Source organism: Saccopteryx bilineata, chromosome 1, assembly GCF_036850765.1.
Source record: "Saccopteryx bilineata isolate mSacBil1 chromosome 1, mSacBil1_pri_phased_curated, whole genome shotgun sequence".
Classification (NCBI taxonomy): Eukaryota; Metazoa; Chordata; class Mammalia; order Chiroptera; family Emballonuridae; genus Saccopteryx; species Saccopteryx bilineata.
Window position 1 is genome coordinate 105,190,067 of NC_089490.1, and position 27,608 is coordinate 105,217,674.

The 27,608-nt window shown below is 45.2% G+C and overlaps 1 protein-coding gene across 1 annotated transcript in view; it reads right to left on the bottom strand.

Moving 5' to 3' along the window:
• The window catches only part of NT5DC3 (5'-nucleotidase domain containing 3), a 60,115-nt gene that overhangs the window by 4,175 nt on the left and 28,332 nt on the right, over nucleotides 1-27,608 (bottom strand). Inside the window, exons 3-13 of the mRNA XM_066263076.1 lie at nucleotides 22,080-22,154; nucleotides 21,547-21,602; nucleotides 18,037-18,127; nucleotides 16,979-17,116; nucleotides 14,472-14,532; nucleotides 13,951-14,053; nucleotides 13,711-13,812; nucleotides 11,253-11,334; nucleotides 10,067-10,153; nucleotides 6,959-7,099; nucleotides 1,927-1,991 (exon numbers count right to left, since the gene is read on the bottom strand). Of these exons, the coding sequence (XP_066119173.1) occupies nucleotides 1,927-1,991; nucleotides 6,959-7,099; nucleotides 10,067-10,153; nucleotides 11,253-11,334; nucleotides 13,711-13,812; nucleotides 13,951-14,053; nucleotides 14,472-14,532; nucleotides 16,979-17,116; nucleotides 18,037-18,127; nucleotides 21,547-21,602; nucleotides 22,080-22,154 (1,001 nt within the window). The remainder of the gene's footprint in view (nucleotides 1-1,926; nucleotides 1,992-6,958; nucleotides 7,100-10,066; nucleotides 10,154-11,252; nucleotides 11,335-13,710; nucleotides 13,813-13,950; nucleotides 14,054-14,471; nucleotides 14,533-16,978; nucleotides 17,117-18,036; nucleotides 18,128-21,546; nucleotides 21,603-22,079; nucleotides 22,155-27,608) is intronic.

The following is a 27,608-nucleotide window of genomic DNA, read 5'->3' on the forward strand; positions in this document are numbered from 1 at the left end:
GAGCACAGCAGAGAATGATTCAAAAGTCTGTTTAAAGTCACTGAAATCAAAGCCACTTTTACATTCTCATAGGAATCATGTGAGAGGAAAATTAGCCTAGAAGCAGCCCTGCCTTCCAATCAGAAAAACAGTCTGTTTATCCATCCAACCAAATGACTGATCACACTCCCCACAGGGCCTCCGGAGAGCACTGTTGAGGCCGTGTGGTGATGTACGGGCCCCTCTCACTCTGCATACCACACTTTCAGGCAAAACAGAGAAGCAGGAGCTGCTTCTGACGGTACACAGAGAGATGCAGAGTGTCCTCAGGGTCTCCAAACCCCTCATCTACAGAGTGGGATCCAGACCCCTCACTTTTAATAAGGTAGCAAAAACTGAGTAAGCGAAGAAAAGTAAAAGCATATAAAAGCCAAAGTACTTCAACAGCTGAGAAATTAAGGACGCTTTCATAGTGATTTCAATCAAGTCTCCAGCATCCATTACTCGGCTCCAACACCTCACTCCCTCCTGGAAGCCTAGGTGACAAGCATTTTGCAAGGTTGTTCACCCCACCCCAGGCATCTGTGTATAAACAACACCCCACTGCACACATACAGACTGTGCACACCATCTGATGGCTAGGACCCCTGGACACAGACTATTCCAACACAATAACTATACATCTCCATTTGACTGTTCATCAGTAACAAACACAGTGAAAAAATATAATCATTTACACAACTGTGATAAAAGCCACCAGCTGGTAGTAGGTGCCTGTCATCATACAATAACAGCAGATGCTGACGACCAGGAAGCAGAAAAGTAAAGGTCGGTGGGTGGAGTGACATTAATGGTATTTAAACACTACTAAAAAAAATCTCATTGAGATGTGAAGTTGTTAGAAACTTGAAATCAAAACAAATTCTCTGGTGGGTGAAATGAGTCCTTTATCTAATAATTTGAGGTCCCGCGAGTACAGGACCCAGGTATGGCCTTCCAGGGCAAGGGGCCCAGAGTCAAATCACATTATATGCCCATCACCCCCTCCCCTACCCAACATTTTTTATACTAATGTTAGCGTGACCAGTTAGAATAAGCGCCCAACCACCAAGACCCAGGAAGGGAGGAAGACGGATTGAGTCAATATATCCATGGGAGCCCCGACGGAGGGTCTCTGTCCCCTTTCCATGCCCTGCCACCAAATCCGGGTGTCCACAGCTCAGAGGAAAGAACCCAGGAAGTGGCCCCTCCTTCCAAACTTTAGAGACCGCTGTGCCTGGGCTGAGGCCAAGCACAGGAGCAGAAATGACCAGGTAAGCAGTGCCCACGTAACGGCCTGCTCTCAGGGAAGCACAGCTGTCCAAGGGCCTCCTGAACAACCGGTCCCTTAAGACACACCCTCGCCACACCTCCCTGACAGCAGGCGGGCCTTCACCAATCCACAGATGATTCTGAGCGCGGGCACATTTCCTGAAACAGCAGCAGCTACAGTAAGCACCTGGGAAGAGCCCAGGAATTCACTGTGGTCCACACCCACCTCACTACCCCAGCAGCCACACTGTGAGGCCAGCAGTACCAACAAGTGGGCCACCAGCAGCCCGAATGGCAAAGTCAAGCAGGCAGGGATGGAAGGAAAGGCTCCTTCTCCCGGGGCCTGGCAGGGAATGTGGAATCGAGACACATACTGCATGTCTGTGTAGGTGAGAGAAATGAGAGCACACTTGCTTGGTTTTATAAAAAGAAACAAACGCAATGGCAGGAGGTGTGAGGGATGTCACGCTGCCTCAAGGGAAAACAGCAGGTGGGTGGTTCTGGACACTGGGACGGTCACATCTGTACCTGAGAGCTAAAAAAGGACGTTTGGAAGGATGCCTAAGGCAGGTGTGTGGGCTGAGCATATGCACACAGGGTGGTGGATGGCCTACGTCCAAAATGGGCTGCTCTTACCTCATCTCCTTCCTCTCCTTTTTCCACTCCTGCAGCACCAGCTGGGACTCTGCATCTCTGTGAACCTGCAGGACACAAGCTGATCATTACCGAGAATGTTCTGGATGCAAATAAACTCATTAGGCAATAAGAATTTTTTAATGGGCAGCTTTTCTTGGAGACATTGTGTTCAGACTAAGAGACAGGCACTTACTTGCATGAAATAGGTTTTCAGACTTCCTAGTCGCAACCCTCCCTTCTTTACCAAAATACACAGTTCTGGGTGTCTGACAGCAGAAATATGATTTAACAAATGAAATGGAAGACTATGAAGGTACTAAACAGGAACCCTACTAAACTACAGGTATTAAAGTATTGTTAAAGGGTACCTATAAACATAATACACATGTCTCCATGTTAACTATATGTATATACTATATATGTGTGTAATGTATCCATTACACATATGTATTAGCTACATAAACATACTTATTACATACTACCTATTATATATGCATCCACATAAAAATGGCAGCTAGGTGGAAATAGCAGGTACATCCACTAATTGAAAGCATGTAAAATATATGTATATATTAAGAAATTAACATGGAAATTTTTCTTTAATCTGTGCAAGGGTAGTAGAATTATATTTTGTTTAAAACTGTCTTCCTGGCCTGACCTGTCGTGGCGCAGTGGGATAAAGCGTCGACCTGGAACACTGAGGTCGCCGGTTCGAAACCTTGGGCTTGCCTGGTCAAGGCACATATGGGAGTTGATGCTTCCTGCTCCTCCCCCTTCTCTCTCTCTCTCTAAAACTGTCTTCCTTAATATTTTGTTATCTTTAAAAATGTTTAAGGAGGAAAAAAATGTTTCTGGCAAAAGGCAAAAAGGTATAGCACCTTAACCAGATAGAAAAGCAGAGAATTCACTGGCTGGGCTGAAATATGACCAAAAGGCACCAAAAAAAAAAAAAAAAAAAGGCAGTTGCCCACACACAAGTCTCTCTGGAAGGCTCCTGTGCCTGCACAGAAACTCTAGGCTAGAGTCAGAGGTGCACGTGGTCACAGGGGACAGGTGACTCTCTGCAATTCGGTCACGGGGCAGCCTTAGGACCCAGAGGAAAAGACCAAACAAGCAAACCATCTGCTGTTGATGTGGGAGCCAAGGCCCTTCTGTTTACCCCATCTGCCCAGTTCACCAGCCTGACTAACAGGCACCCGCTCAGCGCCTCCACCACTCAGACTAAACCCTGAGCTTGCGATCTGGGTTTCTGGCCCGACAGCACCGCCTACCCCACCAGGGAGCAGCTGCCCTGGCCACCCCCGAAGTGTGTCACAGGAGCGCCGGAACCTGGCCCAGCACTTGGGGAGGCACTGCCAGCTTTGTGAGCAGTTTTAATTAGCTTTGACATTTTAATCAACAAATTACACACTACAGAATTTAAACTCTACAAAGTTTGTGACTGGATAAAAAATCTATAGGTTGTCATAAGTAATTTAGGCACACACATATATACATATGCACATACACGTATATACACTTTCACATACAAATACATGTATGTATGCAGCATCTACTGTGTGCTGAGCATCGTGCTAGATGCTGAAGATACAATAGAGAACAGGAATCCCCCACTCACCTCTGCCCACACACCCTTTCAAGCCCACGAACTAGGCACCTGTGTCCAGTATGAAAGAGAAACTTCTAGTCCACCTTATACTTGGCAGGAGAGAATTCTCTGATTGGTGACCAGAATAAGGATTACCAAAACTAATCTGCTTACTCTCTCCTTTCTGAAACTAGTTGCCACAGGCCATGTGAAGGCTCCTCCACTCCTGCCCCTCAGGAGACCTCCCTCAACCCAAGGCAGGCTCTCCTTGAAGAGCTAACCTGAGTCTCCAAGTTCAAGCCACGTTCTCCAGGCTAGCCTTTCTAGAGCGGAGGGCTGCCAAGGATGATGGATCATCGCCAGCAGAGCCCAGGGCTGCTGAAGGGGACACGCAAAGGAGGAAGGCCCCAGAGATCAGAGGCAAGCGGAGCATTCCCAGGGGAGGGGCATCTAAGCTCCACGTGTGCACGTGGGCGAGCCCGCATGCATGTGCGCATACCTTAACCCAGCGCCCCTCAGGCCCTTCCAACAAAGACCCACGCAGCACTTGCCGTGGCTCTCTCCCACCTGCCCTCCTGTGAACCTTTCGCCATCCCTTACCATCTTCCCCCATACTATCAACCTCCTCACCTGGATCCATCCCATCGGCCTTTAAATAAGCTAATGTCTCTTCCATTAAAGATGATTTTCCCTCCAGCTACCCCCCTTTCTCCAGCTCTGCTCCCCCTACCAGATCACACTTCAGAAAACAACAGTCTTACCCGTCTGTAATCTACTCTAAAATATGTCAAATTTTTGTTAAATTTTTTTTTATTTATTTTATTCATTTTTAGAGAGGAGTGAGAGAGACAGAGAGAGAGAAGGGGGGGAGGAGCTGGAAGCATCAACTCCCATATGTGCCTTGACCAGGCAAGCCCAGGGTTTTGAACCGGCAACCTCAGCATTTCCAGGTCGACGCTTTATCCACTGCGCCACCACATACGTCAAAAACTAGTCTTTTAATTAGTTATGATTAGCCTTTAAGTGAAACCACACACCCCAGAGTGGATGGTTAGCATCACAATAGACCTACTAGAAACCCATAGTAGAGGCTGAGCCTCCAGACATTTCAGCCATCTTTAGTCCCAATCACTAATTAGCATACTCCATTCTTGCCCTTTCTCCCCTGCGCGAGCAGAGATATTATAATCACCAGCTGCAACAGGCCACACCAAGAAGGCCACATCAAGCCCACCACCCACCGTTCTATCAGCCCATGTGCTTAAGAATGGGTTTTCCTTTTTAAATGATTGGGGAAAATATCAAAAGAATAAAAATTTCATGACACATGAAAATGATAGAAAATTCAAATTTCAGTGTCCACCAATCAAGTTACAGGGATGCAGGTACAAGCAGCCTTCCCTGATCTTATGCCTTGTATAATTAACTCTATTAAATGACAAAAATATTGTCAGCATTTACAATCTCTAAAACATACCCCCTTGAATCAGGGAATGTTTTATATAGGTCAGAGAGAAGAAAACAAAGAAACTGTCCTCCAAACTAAACTGTAGGGGAGATGACGTCAGAGTAATGGCAGGGTAGGAAGCGATACCGATAAATCTCCCCCAAAACTCAACAAGATCTTCAACCAAACTAAACTGTAGTGACACCATCTACAACAAGCTGTTTGCGTATCTGGCCAGATGTCAGCATCATAGAGTGATGGCACCAGGTGAGGAATCAGCCACACCTGTGACCTCTGCACCACACAGAGACGTACTAGTGCAGTGCAGAAGTGTGGCATCACACAATCCTAAATTCAAGTTCTTCCTTTGTCATCTTTTTTTTTTTTCTGTGACAGAGACAGAGAGGGGGGGGACAAATAGGGACAGAGAGACAGGAAGAGAGAGAGCTGAGAAGCATCAATCATCAATTCTTCATTTAGCTCCTTAGTTATTCATTGATTGCTTTTTCATACGTGCCTTGCGGGGGGGGGGGGGGGGTGTGCTCCAGCAGAGCGAGTGACCCCTTGCTCAAGCCAGCGACCTTGGGCTCTAGCCAGCAATCTTTGGGCTCAAACCAGTGACCATGGGGTCATGTCTATGATCCCACACTCAAGCTGGTGAGCCTGCACTCAAGCCAGAAACCTCGGGGTTTCAAATCTGGGTCCTCTGTGTCCCAGTCCGATGCTTTGTCCACTGCGCCACTGCCTGGTCAGGCTCTTCTGTGTCATCTTATGACCTCAACATGCTACCTAACCTGCCAAACACCCAGTTTCCTTATTCTACAATGGAAACATTGTACCTGCCCACATAGGACAGCTGGGACTAGGCAATGCTTAACACAACAATGTCTGGTACACAGAATAACTATTCTTACTGGGTGACCTATACAGACTCCAGGCTACATTAACCCAGAATCAATGTCTTTTATTTTTAGAAAACCATTTCACAGAAAAGCATAGTAAAGAAAGACCTGGGGGACGTGCAGCCCCGGGCTCTGCAGTATGCCTGTCCTGGAGTGAGGACCAGGCCACCACCCCTCGTGGTTCTGCCTGAGCTCACAGCCAGCTGCCCCCACACAGGCTGCCAGCTGGGCCGGGCAAGGCATCTCCTGGGCCACTTCCAAAGCGGGCTGGCGGGCCGTGGGCAGCGGGCCGTGGCCAGAGGCTGCAGGGGTGTCAGCCACAGAAGCGGCATCCGTGCCCCTTAACCAGACAGCCAGCACTCACACTGGGAAGGCTGCAGGCCCGGCAGCTGCACCCCGCGAGAAAGCAAGTGCCTGGAGCCTGGAAAGGGGGTCCTAGCTGCCACAGAGGAGCATCCTCACGGGCTGGGAAATCACCAAAAACAGAACCAACTGTCCAAAACTGTCTGCTTAATTTACGGGAAGAATAAACCGCCACTGCTCTCTCCGGTGAGCCAGCACATTACAGGTGTTGTTGTCAAAATCAAATGGGGACTGCATGCAGGAACCCGACTCCTGCTTTGAGACCTTCCAGCAGGCCGTGGTGCCTAGCCTGAAGTGTTCATCCCACAGGACCCTCCATTTTAGGGGAAACTGAGGCCCAGAATGGAGAAGACTAGGCTAATGGCAGACGCAGGACTAGATCCAAATGGGGGCTGGGTTCTCGAATCCTACTGTCCCATGGGACGTCTCCCAAAGGGCTTTAGTGGGAAGGTGAGGATGCCGGATTTCCAGACAGAGGAAGGCAAACCAACACCGAGTTGACTCAGGCCCCACAAAGCCCTTTCCCCAAATGGCTTTGGGGGTGGTTTGAAAGGTCTCTTCAGGGTAATGGGCAAAATTCTTAGGGGCAAAATAATCCCAACAGTTATTCTACAGGAGGACTACGCCTCATACTTTATAACCACAAGTAAGTAGAAAATATCCAAAGTAACTCCGACCAGTGGACTAACTTCAGGCTTAAAGAAAAAGTAGGAGAGAAAAAAAATCCCAAACCTGCATTTGCTCCAGTAACCCGGTCAGGGTCTGCAACCAGGTCATTGTTTGAATGTACTGCTCCGTATTCATGATTCTGAGCTCAGATCGTAACTCCGGGATAATGGCACCAGTCCTCCAGCCATGCTTCAGGGTCAAATCCTGCCCACAAAGATAGATCACAGAAAGTCAACAGGGACTGCAACAGAATTCAAACCATTCCATTACCTCTCCCAGATACAAGAGGCACTCACTGAATTACTTTTTCATGGTAATGGTTAGTTATTAACCAAGCCAAATTCAATGAATTACAGTTCATTAACACTAAGTTAGCCCAAAGCTTTGATCATTTCACCCCAAGAAAATTTCTGTTCTGGAAATAACTGCTGTGAGTCAGAGCCCTTGCAGAGACACTGGGTCAGGAATCATTAACCACAGCCTGTAACCATTAGGTCAGGGGCAGAAAGAGGCTGGACCAAGAGGCTACTGAAGGTCTTCGTTCCATTTATCCACAGATGGCCATGGAGTATCAGACTTGGAACAATCATACAACATAAACACATATGAGCACATTTTTCATTCAAGTATTATAACCCCATGATCTGACAACAGGCCAAACTATCTGATGTCACTTGTGTCCTAGAAAATCTAAGCTATCAATATATAATCACTGTGCTAAAAGGTCGTTCCCTTTCTCATTTGGCAAACATTTATCAAGTACTATATGCCAGGCCCTGTTCTAGATACTAAGAATAAAACAATAAACAAAAACTGACACCTCCCTGCCCTCGTGGGAAATACAAACAACAAATAAGCAAGGAAAGACAGTGTCAAGTGATCTTAATAAATTTAAAAAGATTGAAATTAGCCAAAATATCTTTTTAGCTCACAAGGAATGAAACTAGAACTCAACAACAAATGAAAAATTCAAAAATACGTGGACATTAAACAACACACTCTTAATCAATAGGTCAAAGAGAGCACAAGGAAAGTTAGAAAATACCTTGAGACAAATCACATTGCAAATGCAACCAATATACCCAAACATAGGGTATGCTGCAACAGCAGTGTGAGAATGAGACCTATAGCTATAAACACTGACATTACAAAAGGTCCCAAATCAATCTAAACTTACACCTTAAGGAGCTAGAAAAACTAAACTGAAAGCTGGCAGAACAAAGAAAAAAAATATAGATCAGAGATAGAGAACAGAAAAAAAAAAATCGAAACCGAGAGTTGGTTCTTCAAAAAGATCAACGAAATTGACAAACTTGGAGCTTCATCACGAAAAAAGAGAGGAAACTCAATTTAGTAAGATCAGGAATGTAGTGTGGTACCGTTACTATGTGTGCTACAGAAATAAGAAGGAGTAAAAAGAACACAGTGGGCTGCTGTATGCCAATAACTTGGACAACCTAGACGAGCTGGACAAATTCCTAAACAAATAACCCACCAAGGCTGAATCACGAAGAAAAAGGAAATCTGAGTAGACCTCAAACTAGTGACGAGAGTGAATGAGTCATCAAAACACTGCCAACCAGGAGAAGCCCAGAATCAGATGGCTTCACTTATAATTCTACCCAACACTTACAGATGAATTAACATCAATCCCTCTCAAACTCTTCTAAAAATGGAAGAGGAGGGAACACTTCCTTTTTCTGAGGCCAGCACTACCCTGATATCCAATTTTAGTATGGAAAGCTGGTTAAACCAGAGCTGGCCGGGCCCCGCCCCAGAGTTGCTGGCTCGGAAGGTCTGGGGGGAGGCCTGAGAACTGGCATTTCTAACAAGGCCCCAGGTGATGCTGACGCCAGGGGACCACACTTGAAGGACTCCTGCTTTGTGAGTACCTCTCATAATGCTAAGACCTCTGTGTGTGTGCGTGTCACCTCACAGGGCCATGACCCCACATGACTTAGGGCTAGCTCCCAGTATCTCACCAGGGCCCGAAGAACCCACTTAGCAAGAGACAAGTGCCCAGGATGCCATGTCACGTGGCCTGACATTCTGGGAGTGCCCGCACCCTAGCAGTAGCACTTTATATTTCAAGTTGACTAAGCACTTTTATGTACGTTATCTTATTTCACTCTTTTTACAAATGAGGACATCAGAGCTTGAGGGAAGTGTTCACAGTCACGCACCTAATGAACAATAGGGCTAGGATAAAAACCTTTGCCCTCTAATTCTGAGCCCACGGTTCCTTCCACGAGACTTCAACCCACTGGACAGGTGTGATTACACAGGTGTGTGCAGGAGTCACCTGGGAAGGGTGTCCCTAAACCTGGGCATGGAAACTGACCCCCTTTACCTCTGATTATAGATTCCTATGACAGACTGAATCACAATTCAAGTCCCGCGATACCTCTCTCATCGTTCGGAGAGGCCTGAAATAGCTGTTTCCCAGAGAGACCAGTTTGGGACACTTTGGAAGTGACAGGCTGGCAGTGAACATCTCTGAGCTTTCACACTGTAGCCGAGTGTTCCTGAACTGACATGTGAGCATAAGGAAAAGGAAAGACCTCTGGTGTTTTATTTCTCACCATTCCTTAAATGGAAAGACTGTTCTGACCAACTCTGAGTCAACTGCTAACTTGTATCATTTCCCCTAAAAATATATCTCTTTCATGACTGCTCCATCCAGTTCTGTAAAATACGAGACATTAAAAAAAAAATGTGGCCTAACCAGGTGGTGGCGCAGTGGATAGAGCGTCAGACTGGGATGCGGAAGGACCCAGGTTCGAGACCCCGAGGTCGCCAGCTTAAGCGCGGGCTCATCTGGCTTGAGCAAAGAGCTCACCAGCTTAATCCCAAGGTCGCTGGCTCCAGCAGAGGGTTACTCAGTCTGCTGAAGGCCCGCGGTCAAGGCCCATGTGAGAAAGCAATCAATGAACAACTAAGAAGTCGCAACACGCAACAAGAAACTGATGATTGATGCTTCTCATCTCTCTCCATTCCTGTCTGTCTGTCCCTGTCTATCTCTGCCTCTGTAAAAAAAAAAAAAAAATGTGGCCTACTCCTCATTTTTATGAAAGCATAAAAATGGTCTAAACCGACAGAGAAAGTCCATAATAAGCGGGATAAGCATGTCTGTCCTCCAAAGAAGAAATAGGAATAAAGGCTCCCCCTCACCGCCAGGTCGCTGTATATATGGTCACCAAAATACAACACTTTGGATCCTCTCCATCCAGTAAGCTTCAAAAATTCATATAAATTGCCCTGCAATAAGAAAAACAATACAGACATTATATCCTGTGATAGGTAGAGACTTGTGTATAACTTATACCCCCAAATATCTTTCTTAAACTTCAAAAAAAATATTTTGCTTTTATAGTTTATTTTCAATAACAAAATATAAAGATACAAACACCTTTGCATGAAATTTTTCGCAACTTTCTTCTAAGTCAGCGGTTCTCAACCTGTGGGGTCGCGACCCCGGCGGGGGTCGAATGGCCAAAACACCCTTGTTTTGGCCATTCAACCCCCGCCGGGGTCGCGACCCCACAGGTTGAGAACTGCTGTTCTAAGTCAAATGTCCTTTTCAAAAAGGATTTGCAGTGTACATGCCCCTTTGTAACACTCTATTTATACTTATGCTCTGACCATCTTTCCAGGTCTGTATTATTCCGCCGTGTAATTCCCGTTCCTAAGAAGTACTCCAATTCATTTCACCAATTCCCTGACGTTGGACATTTACTCTGTTGTCATTTACTTCGTTATCCACTTTGTAAGTAGCTTCATTCGTATAGCAGGGTTCTAGGTACATCCTGATCATTTTCTAAGGCTAACTTCCTAGAATTGGAATGGCTGTTTCATAGCTAATTTTTCAAGGCCTGGAAAATAATATAAATGCCAAATCTAGCAAGTTAATATAATAATCCCACCAGGAATGTATCAATATATATTTTAAAAAAAACAAATTCAGTAACACAATAATAGATATCAATTCAATCATTTAATACCAAACCGTATTAAGACTGTATATAAAACACAGCTTATGGAGAAATAATTAATAATTTAGGCAAGTAACGTACCATGTGATTAAATGCTTCTTAAAGAGAAATATCTAAGCTTCACTACTGGTATGATAAATGTTATGTACTCTAAAAAGCAATGCTTTAAGAAACTGTTCAATTCTGAGTTAATTTAGATATTGACTTTAGCTTAAATTTTGCCACCAAGTAATAAACAGTCCATTCCAGCAGAGCACTGAAAACTGTCCCTGGCACAGAGTGAGCCTCAGGGAACGTTCGCTGTTGCCGTTATTACTGTCCACAAAAAGCAAAGCAACAAAAAGGATGAACTGGTCACGAGATACCTGCTTGTAAATCTGGCCTTTCTGCAACTTGTGGATTTTATCCCAGAGTAAGACGCCTTTCTCATTCACCTTTCGGAAAGGTCTAAGGACAGAAACAGGAAGTGTTACGACATGCAGTGGTCAAGCAGGCTGTCTGCTGCATGGAATACCACACGGTTACTCTCTGGGAACAGAAAGGACCTACACAAACCTCAGAGAGCCCCAAAATCAACTCCACCGCACCCCCTGGACCAGCACAATGTCCCCAACACGTGGCCCCCGTGGTCCAAGGATGTGTCATCGAAAAAGAACTGCAGGGTCAAGTACATTTGGAAAACACTGTGTGCTATGCAGGTCCCTTTTTAAAAAGTTACTGATGGCTGTGAAAAGCCATCTGATAAAGAATTTGTCTTTAATCCAGATCTTCCAAGTTTATCTGACCGTACAGGAAGTGTTTGTTCCTGCAAAAACAAATTCTTGCTTCACAAGAGAGAAAAGAAAAAAAAGCAAATACTGTCTTAGTATATTTATCCAGCTTTGTACTTGAAATTCAGCCACTCTAGACATAAAAACCAATCGGAGGAAAGGTATACTATTTTGTGATGAGAAATAAGAATGTGGACTCATTCCTCACCTAGGGGTGCTAGTCTAAAGGACAAAGGGTTTCATTTTTTAAGGTAATACTTACCTGAACTGTTTTTCTGATTAGAAAATATAAACTCACTGAAAAAAAAAACCTGGAAAATGCAAAAAAAGTATAATGGAGAAAAGGAAAATCACCCATAATTCTAGGACCTAATCATAAACACGTTTCAGTAGATGTCTTTCGGTCTTTTTACATCTGTTATCTTTCTCTTTTTTAATGAGGATCATTTGTGTACACTGATTGTATCTTTTTTTTTTCTCTAATGTGAAATTTTCCATGTGATTACATATTCTTCATACACCATTTTTTACCATCATAATGCATACTCACTGCTTTTTTTCCCCCAATATATCATCTTTATGGCTGCATACTACCATGTGGATGTTCCTTTAGACCAATGGTTCTCAACCTATGGGTCGCGACCCCAGCGGGGTCGCCTAAAGCCATCGGAAAATACATAATGCATATCAAGTATTTACATTCTGAATCATAACCGTAGCAAAATTACAGTTATGAAGTAGCCACCAAAATTATTTTTTGGTTTGGGGTCACCGCAACATGAGGAACTGTATTGCAGGGTCACGGCATTAGAAAGGTTGAGAACCACTGGTTTAGACTGTTGCTGAGCTTCCATCATTATAAAATAGCACAGGCATGGATATGGGGGAGGACTACTCAGCTCTACGCCAGGCATCCAGAACAAAGGCCAAATAAATGGCTGCAGTCAGGGAGAGTGCTGGGTTAGGATCCCCCGAGACCCCCACAACCTCCCCGCCAACAAAACTAGCCCAAGACACCATTTCTGCTTCTGTGTACAAAGACGACCGAGGGGAGGAGGTCCATGGTGAAAGGAGAGATGAGGGCTCTCCCTTGAGCACAGCTCAGAATCCAATAAGGGAAGACGTTTTTCAGTGACCAGGCAGCAAGCCAGTGTTTACAGCCACTTTGATGGACACTGTAGTTCTTCCTTCCTTCTCCCGAATCCTTAGTCCCTAAACATGGTTCTCAGGTTTGTCTGCCTCTTTTTCCAGGAGTCACTGTAACACCTGGAAAACTGGAATTGAGCGCTGTAAGAGGAATTTAATCCACTCTGCACTGACTACAGGGCACCACACTCTGATACATACGTCCCCAACTGCAGAATAGATTAGTGTTTCAAAAATAGGTCCTTATTCTACAAATAAGAGTTATTTCTATATACCTAGTGCACTAACTCTCATTGGTGGGGGACAATTCCTGGTGAACATGTCTGTCCCACATGTTAAAAGACATTTCGGGACCTCTGAGCTCCACCCAGTAAATCCTGAGCACACTCCAGTCACCATCATAACCCAAAACTTCCGGGCCCCCTTACGTCCCAAGGCTACTGGGGCAGAAAGACATTCTATCAGTCTCGTTAGAAACTTACTCCACCTGATGCAAAACCTGTGCTGCAGAGAAGTTTTGTGGCATCCAACTGAGATTTTAAAGGTACCATTCCGAGCTCTATACAAAGAGCTGCCCACCAAGTAGTTTGAAGGCACCTGCATCAAGAGACCTAATATACTATGTGATAATAAGTTTGCATTTTCTCTTGCTACCAGTCACTTCTGAAAGCCTACCTAACAGGACCGAAGTAGCCCAGGTTGAACTGAGAACTGCAATACGTGTAAGGTGTCTGCTCTGCACCAATCCCCACCGCCTTGCAAGTATTTGCTAGAAGAGTTAAAAATCAAAAGCTTTAATGTCAGAAGCTCATGATTTCCAACTGGGTTTCACCAAGACATGCTGCGTCTCAAGTATTCACAGCAGCAAATGAGCAAAATCTAGTCCCCTAGAGAGGCAGGCACTCACCTGCGCTTATCATTAAAGAAGTTTGGCTTCTCAGCCTGAACGATGACCACATCAAACAGGTCCCGCCAGTCTTTTCCAACGATGTACCTCATCCCTTTGTCCCTAAACAACACATCAGCCAGGTTAGTCTAACACTGGAGGGACTAACAGTTTTCACAACTTTCTCTTGCACATTCCCAACCGTTAACTGCAACACAGGAAGTGAGCAGGGAGCAAGCCAAGAAGCACAGAACCACTTACACAAAGCTGCTGGGGCTGTTGGTGATGAGAAACATCTTCTTGCCGTGATCGGCCAGTTTGGCCAGCACTGCACGGGTCTGCTCAGCGTAGCAGATGTACTTTTCTAAAAAAGCAGGAGAAAAAGTCACATAGAGAAAAGCAGGGTGAGGTCACTCAATCTGAAAGTGCTTACTAAATGGGGTCTATGGGCCCAGCACTGTCCAGGCAGGGCACATGGACGAAGAGAAAGGAGTCTTAAGGAAGCCTGGCTCAGGATGCTCTATTAGTGTCCGATGCATCAGGGGGGGACAAAACTAAGGGGCTGCAGCCGCCAGCGCCTTTCCCTCTGAGTCAGAATAATATCAACTTCTAAGGCAAAGGGAGGGAGATGGCTGAGACACAAGGATGCAGCATCCTTGCACGGCATTCAGAAAGGTGCTTACAGCCTCTGCTCGGCACCTGCAATGAAAGTAAAAGTCCCACACGGCTCCATGGCAAAGGGCAAGCCTGAGACGACCTTCACGGTAATGCTGAGTACATACCAATATCTGCTTCAATGGCTCGGTACATGATTCCTTTGATGTGCACATCTCGAATTGCATCCTGTCAAAAGATATATGTTTTTAATCAGGGACCGTATTAACCTGAGTAACAACGCAAGTGAAACGGCATTCATGGGAACGCTGGTCATTAGGAGTCTGGCTATCCAAGCACTAAATGAAATCTACATTCAGGCCCATTTTTCATAGGTTTCCCTGGAAGGAAAACTTATTTCCATGGTGACAGTGGCAGTTTTCAATGCAATTTGCAAAAGGGTCAATGGGAGGAGGTAATTTATGTGGATAACGTAGATAAAAAGTCCCACATGATAACCTGTCATTTATAGGCAGCATCATGAACAAATGATTCCAGGTCAGCTGGGCAAAGGGCATTACTGTTCTTCTCATCTTTGCACCATCCTTAAATCCCAAGAGCAGACTTATTCATTTAGAAAAAGAGGCAGAGACCAATGACAAGACGGACCCTCCTCCCTTCAGTGCTGCCAGTGAGGTGAGAACTGCCAATGGGACGGTAACTGAGGCAGAGGTGTGGTCCACACAAGGGGAAGGAAGTGGCTAAGCCTTTGGCAGGCCCCGAGGTGTGATGGCCTGATGCGTGGCGGGTGTCAGAGCACAGCCCCGCTCTCAGGTGGCGCTGAGCAGCTCTTCTACATTGGTGGCACTCCTGGAGGCACATAGAAACTTTCAGAGCCTGTGGCAGGGGGCTGGGCTGCGTAAGCCTTAGAAAACTGGGCCACAACCTTTAAAAAACTGGTAGGAGATTTCCATCAAGTGTGAGCACCCTGGACTTCACACTCAACCTCAATCACCTTCTAGCACCGGCTTGTTTCAACATCACATGGGCAGAAGGCAGTGGTTAAGAGCAAGCTGGAGCCAAACTTCCTGGCTTGAAATTTAGGGTCTGCTATTTATTAGCTGTGTGACCATGAGCAAGTTACTCAACTTCTCTGTGCCTCAATTTATCTATAAAATAAGGGCAGTAATAATAGTATCTACCTCAAGGCATTATTGTAAACGATTTAAGTAGTAATGTGCATAAGGCACTCAGAAAAATAGTGCCTGGAACACAGAAGCCTCTGCACACGTGTTCACTATTGTTGGTTGTAATACTGAACAGCTCTCCTTGTGAGTACGGGGGGTTGCATAACTATAGGGTTTCTTAAAGATTCTTAATAATGAAGTATGTATGTGCACAAGAAGGAGACTAGAAACTAAATACTTAAGTTCAGTTCACATAACACCATACTGATACTGAGAAACTATAATTCATCTTTTATCTGCCTAAAACCCAAGATTCAGGGTAGTCAAAATTTTAAATTAACCATAAACATATAATAAAAAAACATGGTAGTACATGAATATGAATCTTATAAAAATACATATGCTTATATAAATCTGTATTATATATAAATATTTTATACAAATAAACATTTATAACACGCTTAGAAATATTAAAAATATATTAAGTAAATAATATGTAAACATTTTTAAGTACTGAAAAAGTTCAGTTTAAAGAACATACAGGCCCTGGCCAGTTGGCTCAGTGGTAGAACATTGGCCTGGCATGTGGAAGTCCTGGGTTCGATTCCCAGTCAGCCAGGGCACACAGGAGAAGCGCCCATCTGCTTCTCCACCCCTCCCCCTCTCCTTCCTCTCTGTCTCTCTCTTCCCCTCCCGCAGCCAAGGCTCCATTGGAGCAAAGTTGGCCCAGGCACTGAGGATGGCTCCATGGCGTCTACCTCAGGTGCTAGAATGGCTCTGGCTGCAATGGAGCAACACCCCAAATGGGCAGAGCACTGCCCCCTAGTGGGCTTGCCGGGTGGATCCCGGTCGGGCACATGCAGGAGTCTGTCTCTGTGCCTCTCTGCTTCTCACTTCAGAAAAATACAAAAATAAATTAATTAATTAAAGAACATACACATGTTAATTAAAATATATAAATACACAGTTATATAAATGAGGTGTGTGTGTGTGTGTGTGCACAGAAATATTTATATTTATCCATCTCCCATTCCGAATAGGTTTTCACACAGCTTCTGCAGGGCCTCAGAAAACCTACATAGAACCTTTGCATGCAAGAGATAACAGGTCCTCCTGTGGGCACCTCAGTCCTTGGGCCACAGCCTGAGATGTGAAAACCACATCTTTGTGTAAAGAGTCACCCCAGCCCGTGGCCAGGCTTGGGGATGAGCTGGGTACAGGCTGGACCTCAGTCAGTACCCGCCTCTCTGACCACGTGCCCTGGCCCTGGCCTTTGGTCAGAAAGAATCAAGATATCCAGGTAACAATATGACCACTCTCTTCTTTGATTTCCAATTCTCCTAACGTAACAACTTTCTTAGAATCTTCAGAGATAAGCCATAAATACAAGAGCTCCTAGCTGAAGGGCTATTTCAAACACCTAACCTACAAAGGAGCCTATGGGCTCTGTTAGTTCCGGGAAAAGCTGACAAGGCTGCGAAGCTATGAGCTCTCATTGTTGATACAACCTTGACATCCTTGTACAGATGCACAGGCTCGTAGTCGATGTTGTTCTTCAGAAAGTATTCGTTCACGCAGGACAGCAGGCTCATCTCTGGCAGGGAGAAGATGTCCATGAACTGCTTCATCGTGTTGCCATGGGAACTCTGTGGGCGGGGAGCACATGTTAGGAATGGAGGCCAACAACCTAGCAGGGCCAGACTTGACCTTTACAAAGGGAAATTCAGGTCAACCTCTGCATCCTTCTCCACGAGAAAAGAAAAATTCTAACAACAAAAAGTAAAAATATTTCCTTGTTCTTACTATTCATCAAGGCAGAGCTGACATCTCATTCTTAAGTGTAACTGACACATCCAAGGAAAAGCCCCAATTCCCCCCAAATCTAACCACCCTACCTTTCCACTCCACTTTGTGTTCCATCCAACCCCCAGCTCACACTCTCATCAAGCTCAGGGGAGAGCTGGGAAATAGGTCACTGCCCTTGGAATGACAGAAAAAGCCACTTCACTCCCTTGGAGCTGAGCGCCTCACAAGCCTATGCGTGAGCTTGAAAAAGAGCCTCTCTCTGAATGCTTGCAAATTATAACAGTTGACCAGCTGAGCGAGTATCTTCTACTGCACCGTGACAGCGCAAGTAAGACAATGCAGCAAATAAGACAAGAAGCAAAAAACTGCGAAGAACAAATAAACCACGTAAGTTAGAAAAGCAGGTTTCCCTTGCTTGCCCCCAATCTCAGGGGAGGTGACAAGCTGCTGCACTAACAGCCCCCCAGTGATACATAACCCCAAGAGTGAGGACACGTCAGGGAGGTCAAGGCCAACAGGAGTAGGTACAAGGCAGGTGTAAAGAGCCTTCGTCAGGTAAGGAGGGCTAGGGAAGCAGAACCATGAAGGAACCTATGGAGCCTGTATAACATACTGATCACCCTCAAAGCACAATACCAAAGTTCCTTGTCACTTCCCTACATGCAGAGTCTAGGAAAAGTCAAGCTCCTAAATCTACTAGGCCATGTTTTAAGCAGGAAAAAAAATGGCTGCTTTAAATAAATAAAGCATTCCACATTACCTTTCCATAAAAGTCACTCATCTGTTCCAAAGGCACGTGGGACCCCTCGTACATGTCAATGACTTCTTCATCGGGGACCACACTGAGGCCTCTGGGAAAAGGACAAACAGCGCAGTTTAAGAGCTCAACCAGCGACAGCAGTGATTGTCACACCTCTGGCGACTGCCGGGGTTTTTCAATCAAGGTGTAAAGATGCGGTCACAAGGAGGCGAGACGTGTCACCAGCGTTTGCTACAAATGACAGGCAAAACGCTGTTACTATTGCTACTACCGCCATTCTATTAGAAATAAGGGCAGAAAAATAATAACTAATATCCCATGGCACCTAGGATATGCCACATACGAACTGCACACTGTCCTTCACTTACTTCTCAGCAATCCTAAGAGACTGGCACTATTATTGCTCCCTTTTCTCAGCAGAGGCAACTGAGGCACAACAGGGTCGTGGAGCTTTCTCAAGGTCACCAAAGGAGAAAGTGGTAGGTAGGACTGGGTCCCAGGCTTTGTGGCTCCTCAGCCACTACATTATACTGCCTCCCTCAGCAAGGTACAAGCCTCCCAATGCCTTACTTTGGGGTGGGGTTTTAATGTTTTTAATGCATTAGAGAGAGAAAGGCTGGTTCTGTTTCTACTCTCCTTCTGCCCTCTGATACTCTACCCTCAAGTCAGTGCCGAGATGGAAAAAGTCATGCACAAGGCTCAGCGAGACTAAACCCTGTGACACAGGGCAGGATGCCTGGGCACCCCCTCTGAGAAGGGTGACCCAAATGCTACGTGACAGTGAAGGATACTTTCTCATCAGTAAAAGCCAAGGTGACACCCACCATCCACCTGCGTCCAACGCTGTGGGAAAATCTGTAAAATGCACACAGGAAAAAAATACATGCTGGAGTCAGAGTGCCTGGATTTCAGCCCTCCCTCTGCCATCAGTGCTGGGAGCCGACACTTCCACCCAGGGCTCAGTGGTCTTGTATTTCCCCCCCTGGAATCGCCCACTCTAGAGTGCTACAAGGGGAAATGTCTGCTCCTCTACCACCTTGTCTAGAAGAGAAGACGCCTGAGAAACAGAATGAATGATGGGACAGCACACTCTGCCACCACAGGAGTATAAATTACTCAATAAGAATTTTAGTCACAACATTTTAGTCATAACAACTAGGTTGTTTAAAATACAACATCGCTTGGGCAATATTAAAATACAGTACATACAATAAATAACATGTGTGGTATATAACTTTAATGAAAATTCCATGTCAGCCGCTCTCCTCCATTCTCTACCCTCATGTTACTTGTATAAATACCCCAGTGGATTCATTAACATTTGTCCTCCGATCTTGATTAACTTGTTACAGCTACTACCCTTTGAAAACAAAGGAGGCACTATATTTCCATTTAATCTTTGCTCCAGAAATCAGATAAGACACAGGTACTAAACCACATCATTCTAGACAGTGACCTTGGAAAGCAGCTCTTGCTAAGGCAGCAGCAATCAGGTGTGCACACCCCTAAGGCTGTAACACTGGGAAGGGAAAGACAGAGAGCAACAGAATTCTGCAGGGTGAGTTCCCTGCCTCCACACTAAACCCAGTCCCTCGGAAGCCACCACTACGCTACACAGTCACAGGCGCCTGGCCACACAGACTCCATCCTTACGGCTGGCACAAGAAACTAAATGTCAGCTCAAAAGCAGCCGAGTGGTCAGTCTGCTCCAGTCGGCTGAATTTCGCGGAGGCAGCTCCTGCAGATGACGCCCCACTCCACGCAGAACGGCTATGACAGGCTCAGGTGGACTGTCACTGCACTTGACTGCAGCCAACACTCATGTTGAAAACTACTTTACACGGCCCTATGTGGTTATGAGAGATACAAAAGTTAGGAGCACAGATCTGAACAAGTCTGCCCAGGATTCAAATCCCAGCTCCTGTATTAAATGACTACGGTATTACCTGGACAGGAAATTTAACTCATTGGGTCTCATTGTCATTTTTAAACTGGGAACAATGACAGGACCTACCTCCTGGCGTTAATGCAAAGACTAAATGAGTTACTGTACAGGAACAGTGACTGGGACACGGTAAAGGCTGGTGGGCTGTGATGGGAACAGCCCTAGCTTTTCACAAAGGTTTTATTTAAGAAGTAAAACCGTGAGTACAAAATAGGACTGCAGTGGAAAGCAGGCTACCACCTCCTGCCAAGTGGCACCCACTCCGACGGCCCATAAAATTCCACTCGGTACAGAAACTGTGGTCCCACAGCAGGTCTCAGGTCTAGAAACGAGTGACACTGAGGGGGAAGCATTCTTCCTAGCCATTGCCTCACTCATTACCCCTTTTGAGGGGTAAGAGAATACAAGTGACATTTATTTGTGCCTATAGTGCTTTGGGCTCTGTTCCAAGCATGCTTCAATCTGCATGACAAGCCATCCTTAAGGAGGGCACCAGAGTCATGACACAGGGGCAAACAAGGCTTTGAGATGGTGGGGCACTTGCTCAAGGCCACACAGGAAGTGGGACCCCAGAGCCCACACTCCACCTCCACTGGCCCAGCCACACCTTCCTCCAACACTGTGGTCACAGCGACCATCCCCCAGCCTAAAAGCTGGACACTCCTTCCCCTATAAACACTTCAATTGGCTCCTCCTGCCTAGCTCCAACCACACGAACACTTTAACACCACAGCTAATTTATCTACAAAAGAAACAAGGCAATTAGGAGCCGTGAGGTCACGTGATCACAGAAGAGCAAATAAAAAGCCCATTTCAGGCTGAGGGGCGAGGCAAGGCCTCTCCCTCCACAAGTCAGCCCTGAAGAAGGGCTGGGATTTCAAGAAAGGAAGAAAAACTATCCTGGTAGGTGGCCGCCAGCATGAGCAGGTACTGAGCAAGAAGACAAGGGAACTCAGAGGAAAGGAATACCCCTGCTGTTTGTACCTGCCCAGCATCCACTCCCTCTGTGTCTGGATGAAACTGTAGGGAGCAGACACACCCCTCCTCCTCCCAACCCAGAGCTGGGGGGATGAAAGCCTGGTAATTCCAGGGGTCACCACACAGAGGAGCCTGCCCAAGAGGAAGCGAACCCTGAGAGCAAGAGAGTCAAGACATGGCAAGAGTTGTGACATCAATTTGTCCCCGGGGCCAGCCACACCTGCAGCGGACACTGTCCCTGGACTTACACAATGAGTGAGCCAGTGCTGTGCTCTCGTTGAAGCCAGTTTGAGCCGGCTTTCAGCCACCTGCAACTAAGAGTCTCACCCAGCCTAGGAAGTGAGGGAGCTGGATGTGCAGAAAGAGGAAGCTAAGGGTTTGGAGGCTGCTGGAACACCTAAGAGGTGTGGGCTTCCGGTCTCTAGACAGTGGGGACCCATCCTGGATTTCAGAAGAAAAAAGGGAGTGGTCAAGGAAAGTGCTTTAGGTAAATCAGTTGAGCAACAATGTCCAGGACAAACTACTCTGCAGAAAACAGAGCCTAGGAGAGAAGGAGTGAGTGTCTGTGCCAGGGAGCTGACTCTTACCTGTAGACAGTTCCCAGCTGAATGTAATGAAAGGCATCAATCTTCATCAATATTGCCTTCAAAAACATAAACACAAGCACAGGTAAATAATGCGTGGCAATTTGCATACTGTGTGAGAACTCCAGGAGTCATTATAAATCCTACCGACATCAAGTTGTCACAACAAGGCAGCACCTGTGTGTTTCTGAAAGAACTGCTTGCTGATTAAATCACTGTGGACTCATTAAAGAATGGCCTATCTGCAAAACAAAGATATGAAAACTGGCTCTTCCTCAAAACATCAAAAGGACTGCAGGGAAACAAACGCTATCTCCCAAATTGCTAAAGGCACTTGTGCTTTTCTAATGCACAGTCTCTTGAAAAACACTTTCTCCAAAACACTTTCTCCAAAGCAATTTCTTGAAGAATTCAGCACTGTGTCCCCAAAGAACGTGAATTTAAAATCAATTAATGTGTAGAGCAGAGAAAAGCACTAACAGTACATTTCATCCCCAAACAGTGCTAAACTAGAAAAACACGAGGAGCAAACCTACCCGCTGCACGTCATAATGAAGTCCGCGAATTGCAAAATTTGGGTCGTATTCATACTTTCTGATCTCCATGGGATACTAAGAAAAAAGAAAGAAACCAGTTTTAGCTAACAAGGAACAAATATTGATCGACTTAGACCTATGCAACTTATGACCATTCAACTTTACGACCACAATCGCTAGTGTTGGGCAGATAAAATATATTATGCTCACTTTATTAAAAACGGCGCTGCCCACGAGGAGGCCGTCGCCCAGGTGATATTAATGTGTGTCTCTGTGGGCAGGTAGAATCCTTGTAGCCTGGTGCTTGGTTTTGGGATTAAGCCTTTCCCACCCGTTTTGATGTGAGGCGGTACAATCCAATCATGCCTCAGAGAAGTGTCTTTGTATTAGAGACTTCCCTATTATGTATATTGGATTAAAGGTTTGGAATCTACACTATAAAATGGGGGCAGAATGAGAGCTTGCTCTCTTGGTTCCTGGGATGATTAGCATGAGAGAGCAGAGGGAGCAGAGCAGAGAGCAGAAAGAGGCCATGTGGCCAGGAGAAGCAGCCAAGATGGTGAGTGAGAGGCCAGTTTGTGCAGTTTGATGCTGGAGAAGAAAGGAGATGGGGAACAGAGGTGAATAAGTCTGGTGAGCTAGAAACCTTTGATTCTAGGAAACTCGGATAAGTCAGTAGCTTTGTGAGCACTGAATGTGAGTGGGTTTTGGAGCCCAGTGTGTGTTTTTACTTGCCCGTCGGGTGCAAGCTAGGATTAAAGATGGTGGCCCACCAGTTTTTGGCTCCGTTGTTTCTTTACCAACTGTCCGAATCCAATGCGAACCTGCATGAGCCAGGCGGCTGTGATGGTGGCCCTGGCCGTGGCTTCTGGCCTTACAGCTAGCCACGACTGCTCCACGTCTGGCAGCGCAAGCATTGCCCAGCTGGGCGTACGACAGTGCAGACCAGCTTCCGGCTGCACTACCACCTCCGCGTGCACCATTTCAACTGTTATCCCAGACTCGGTACAGCAATTTGTGTTTTGTGTCTTGGATATTTTTCATCAAACCCCTCCCAAGATGTCTACCAAGAGGAAATTGTCTTTGCAAATATTAAACCAGTTGTACTGGTAATGCAGTGTTTTACTTAAACCTGACGAATGTAAAAATAAGAAACAAAATGGTGTAGAGATGATGCAAATGGCATAAAATAAAGAAAATTATGATATATAATAATGAAAGAAAATTATGATAAAATATGACTTAAAGATTTTTATAGTGGGACAAGATGGCGATAGAGTAGGCAGACGTACCAACTTCCACCTCCCAGAACCAAAGTGGATTACAAACTAATTTTAAGAACCATCATCTGGAAAAACCAACTTTGGACTAAACTAAGAGGACTCTTCAACCAAGGAACACTGAAGAAGCCACACCGAGACTGGTAGGAAAAGCGGAAACGTGGAGAGGGCTGCCCAGCTCCCTGGAACGAACGGCAGCCCAGAAATACTCGTGTGGTGGGAAGTGAGTTTAGCAGAGAGGGGAGGGTCCTGAGCCCCAGGAACAAAGACCCAGCCTGCAGCCCCAGAGCCTAGAAGAGGCGAATAGACAGTATTTAGCTGGAAACAAGTCAGGATACTGCTTGCGAGAAAGAGACTGATTTCTCAGACCCAGGTTTCTTCTTAAAGGGACTGTGCAGAAAACCACTCTCACAACCACTCACCCGGGGCTCCCGGGGACAGGGAGAGAGGAGAGGACTGGAGCAGCAGGAAGAGAGTGTAATCTAGGAGGCACAGGGAGAAACACTTTGAGAGATAGCCACCCTAACCCCTGAGACAAGTCACTCCCCAAATCTGAAGTGAATATTTCTCCTGGAACAGCAATACCAGCAAAGGGACACCAGCCAAACAAGCTCTCCTGCGGCACTCAGAGCAGAGTCGCTTAGAAGGAGGGAGCTTTCAGGACTACAGTAGTAAGTCTTAGGGTCTGAGCTGCAGCACCCTCACCCACACGGCTGAGGGCTCGCTGGAGGGCGGGCAGTGGTGGGATGCGGAGGCGCGGTTCGGTCGGCAAGGGCGGAAGTTGGCTGGCCACCACTGAGGCCCAGGTGTGAGCTCCATCTTGCCCGGCTGGGGAGGAGGGGGCGTGCAAAAGTGGTCAAGCCGAGCTGCAGGCCGCCTGCAATCCAGCCTGTGGGGAAAAGGCAGGAGCCCTGGAAGGGGCAGAGACCCGCCCTTGAGCAAGGGTGCAGGGGCAGAGCCTCGCCTCACCCCACCTGCCCGTGGAACCGAGGCAAGTGGTCTGACGCAGAAGCTGGCTCCTCCCGCAGGGGTGGAGCCAAAAGCCCAGAACAGGCGGAATCCCGCAACTGATCACGGGCACGCAGCCCACCCCGGCCAGTGGAGCCAAGGCTTGCAGCTGTCCCGGAAGCTGGCTCCTCCTGCAGGGGTGGGGCAAAAGCCCGGAATCAGGCAGAGACCCACAGGTGAGCAAAGGTGCTCACCCCAGCCCTCAGGGCCAATGCTTGCAGCCAGGATGCAGTGCATACTGCCATCCACGGGGGCAGGTGAAGGCCGAGGCCACCAAGGCTTGTACACCTGAGCATGTGATCACAGCCCCTCCTGTGAAGGAGAGGCAGAAACCACAGCAACAGCCCCAGTGGGCTGGCACCGGCAACACCCATACTCGAATGCCCTAGGAAGCAGCAGCAGAGGGGGTGGTGGACCTGCAGACAGACCACACCTAGGGAACACAGAGGCCACACCCAGTGGACTCCAGTGACCAAAACCTTCTTTTATACAGACAAAATGAGAAGGCAGAGAAATGCAACACAAATGAATCAAGAGAAATCCCCAGAAAAGGACATGAATGAGTCAGATACAACCAAAATACCAGATGCAGAGTTTAAAATAACGATTGTTAGGATGCTCAAAGATCTTAGAACAACAATAGATGGTCATTGTGAACACCTAAATAAAGAGATAGCAAATATAAAAATGGACATTGAAATAATTAAAAAGAATCAGTCAGAAATGACATATACAATATCAGAAATGAAGAACACAATGGAAGGAATTAAAAGCAGGATGGATGAAGCTGAGAATCGAATAAGAGAGTTAGAGGACAAGATAAATGAAGGCACGGAAGCAGAGCAGAAAAAAGAAAAGAGACTCAAAAAGTCTGAGGAAACTCTAAGAGACCTCAGTGACAACATGAAGAGAAATAACATCCGCATCATAGGGGTTCCTGAAGAAGAGAAAGAACAAGGGATAGAGACTTTTTTCAAACACACCATAGCTGAAAACTTCCCTCAATTAAGGAAGGAAAACATCTCACAAGTTTAAGCACAGAGAACTCCATTAAAGAGAAACCCAAAGAAATCTATACCAAGACACACACATTATAATTAAAATACCAAAGCTAAGTGATAAAGAGAAAATATTAAAAGCTGCTAGAGAAAAAAAGACTATCACCTACAAAGGAGCCCCCATAAGGATGACATCTGACTTCTCAACAGAAACACTTGAGGCCAGAAGGGAATGGCAAGAAATATTCAAAGTAATGCAGAACAAGAGCCTAAAACCAAGACTACTTTATCCAGCAAGGCTATCCTTTAAAATTGAAGGAGAAATAAAATGCTTTCCAGACAAAAAAAAAAAAAAAAACTCAAGGAATTCACTACAACCAAACCAATGCTGCAAGAAATGCTAACGGACCTGTGTAAACAGATCAAAGGGGAAAAAGAATATAGCAAAAGAGGAATACAGTTTTAAAGAATAAAATGGCAATAAACAACTACATACCAATAATAACCTTAAATGTAAATGGATTAAATGATCCAAACAAAAGACATAGGGTAGCTGCATGGATAAGAAAACAGGACCCATACATATGCTGTCTATAAGAGACACACCTTAAAACAAAAGATGCACACAGACTGAAGATAAAAGGATGGAAAAAAATATTTCACGTAAATGGAAATGAAAATAAAGCTGGGGTAGCAATACTTATATCAGACAAAATAGACTTTAAAACAAAGGCTATAGTAAAAGATGAAGGAGGTCACTACATAATGATAAAGGGAGCAATCCAACAGGAAGATATAACCATTATAAATATCTACGCACCTAATATAGGAGCACCTAAATATATAAAGCAGACTTTGATGGATTTAAAGGGTGAGATCAACAGCAATACTATAATAGTAGGGGATTTCAATACCCCACTAACATCACTAGATAGATCCTCAAGAAAGAAAATTAACAAAGAAACAGCAGACTTAAAGGATACACTAGATCAACTCAATTTAATAGATATCTTCAGAACCTTTTACCCTAAAGCAACAGAATATACATTCTTTTCAAGTGCTCATGGTACATTCTCTAGGATAAACCACATGTTAGGGCACAAAAGCGGTCTCAACAAATATAAGAAGATTGAAATCATATTGAGCAATTTCTCTGATCACAATGGCATTAAACTAGAAATCAACCACAACAGAAAAACTGAAAAATACTCAAACACTTGGAAACTAAAAAGCATGTTATTAAATAATGAATGGGTTAACAATGAGATCAAAGAAGAAATTTTAAAATTCCTAGAAACGAACGATAATGAGCATACATCTACTCAAAATTTATGGGACACAGCAAAAGCAGTCCTGAGAGGGAAGTTCATAGCATTACAGGCAAACCTTAAGAAGCTAGAAAAAGATCAAATAAACAACTTGACCCTGCATCTAAAAGAACTAGAAAAAGAACAGCAAGTAAAACCCAGAGGTAGTAGAAGGAAGGAAATAATAAAGATCAGAGCAGAAATGACATAGAGGCTAAAGAAACAATACAGAGGATCAATGAAACCAGGAGCTGGTTCTTTGAAAAGGTAAACAAGATCAATGAACCTTTAACCAGACTCACCAAGAAAAAAAGAGAGAGGACTCAAATAAATAAAATTAGAAACGAGAGTGGAGAAATAACAACTGACACAACAAAAATACAAAATATTGTAAGAAAATACTATGAAGAATTATATGCCAAAAAACTAGACAACCTAGATGAAATGGACAAATTCCTTCAAACATATAATCTTCCAAAAATCAATCTGGAAGAATTAGAAAACCTAAACAGAACAATTACACAAAATGAGATTGAAACAATTATCAAAATTTCCCAAGAAAGAAAAGTCCTGGGCCTGATGGCTTCACAAGAGAATTCTACCAAATATTCAAAGAAGAACTAACTCTTATCCTTCTCAAACTATTTCAAAAAATTCAAGAGGAAGGAAGACTTCCAAGCTCCTTTTATGAGGCGAGTATAATTCTGATTCCAAAACCAGGCAAAGACAACACAAAGAAAGAAAATTATAGACCAATATCCCTGATGAATTTAGATGCTAAAATCCTCAACAAAATATTAGCAAACTGAATCCAGCAATATATGAAAAAAATCATACACCATGATCAAGTGGAATTTATTCTGGGGAGGCAAAGCTGGTACAATATTCACAAATCAATTAATGTGATTCATCACATAAACAAAAGGAAGGAGAAAA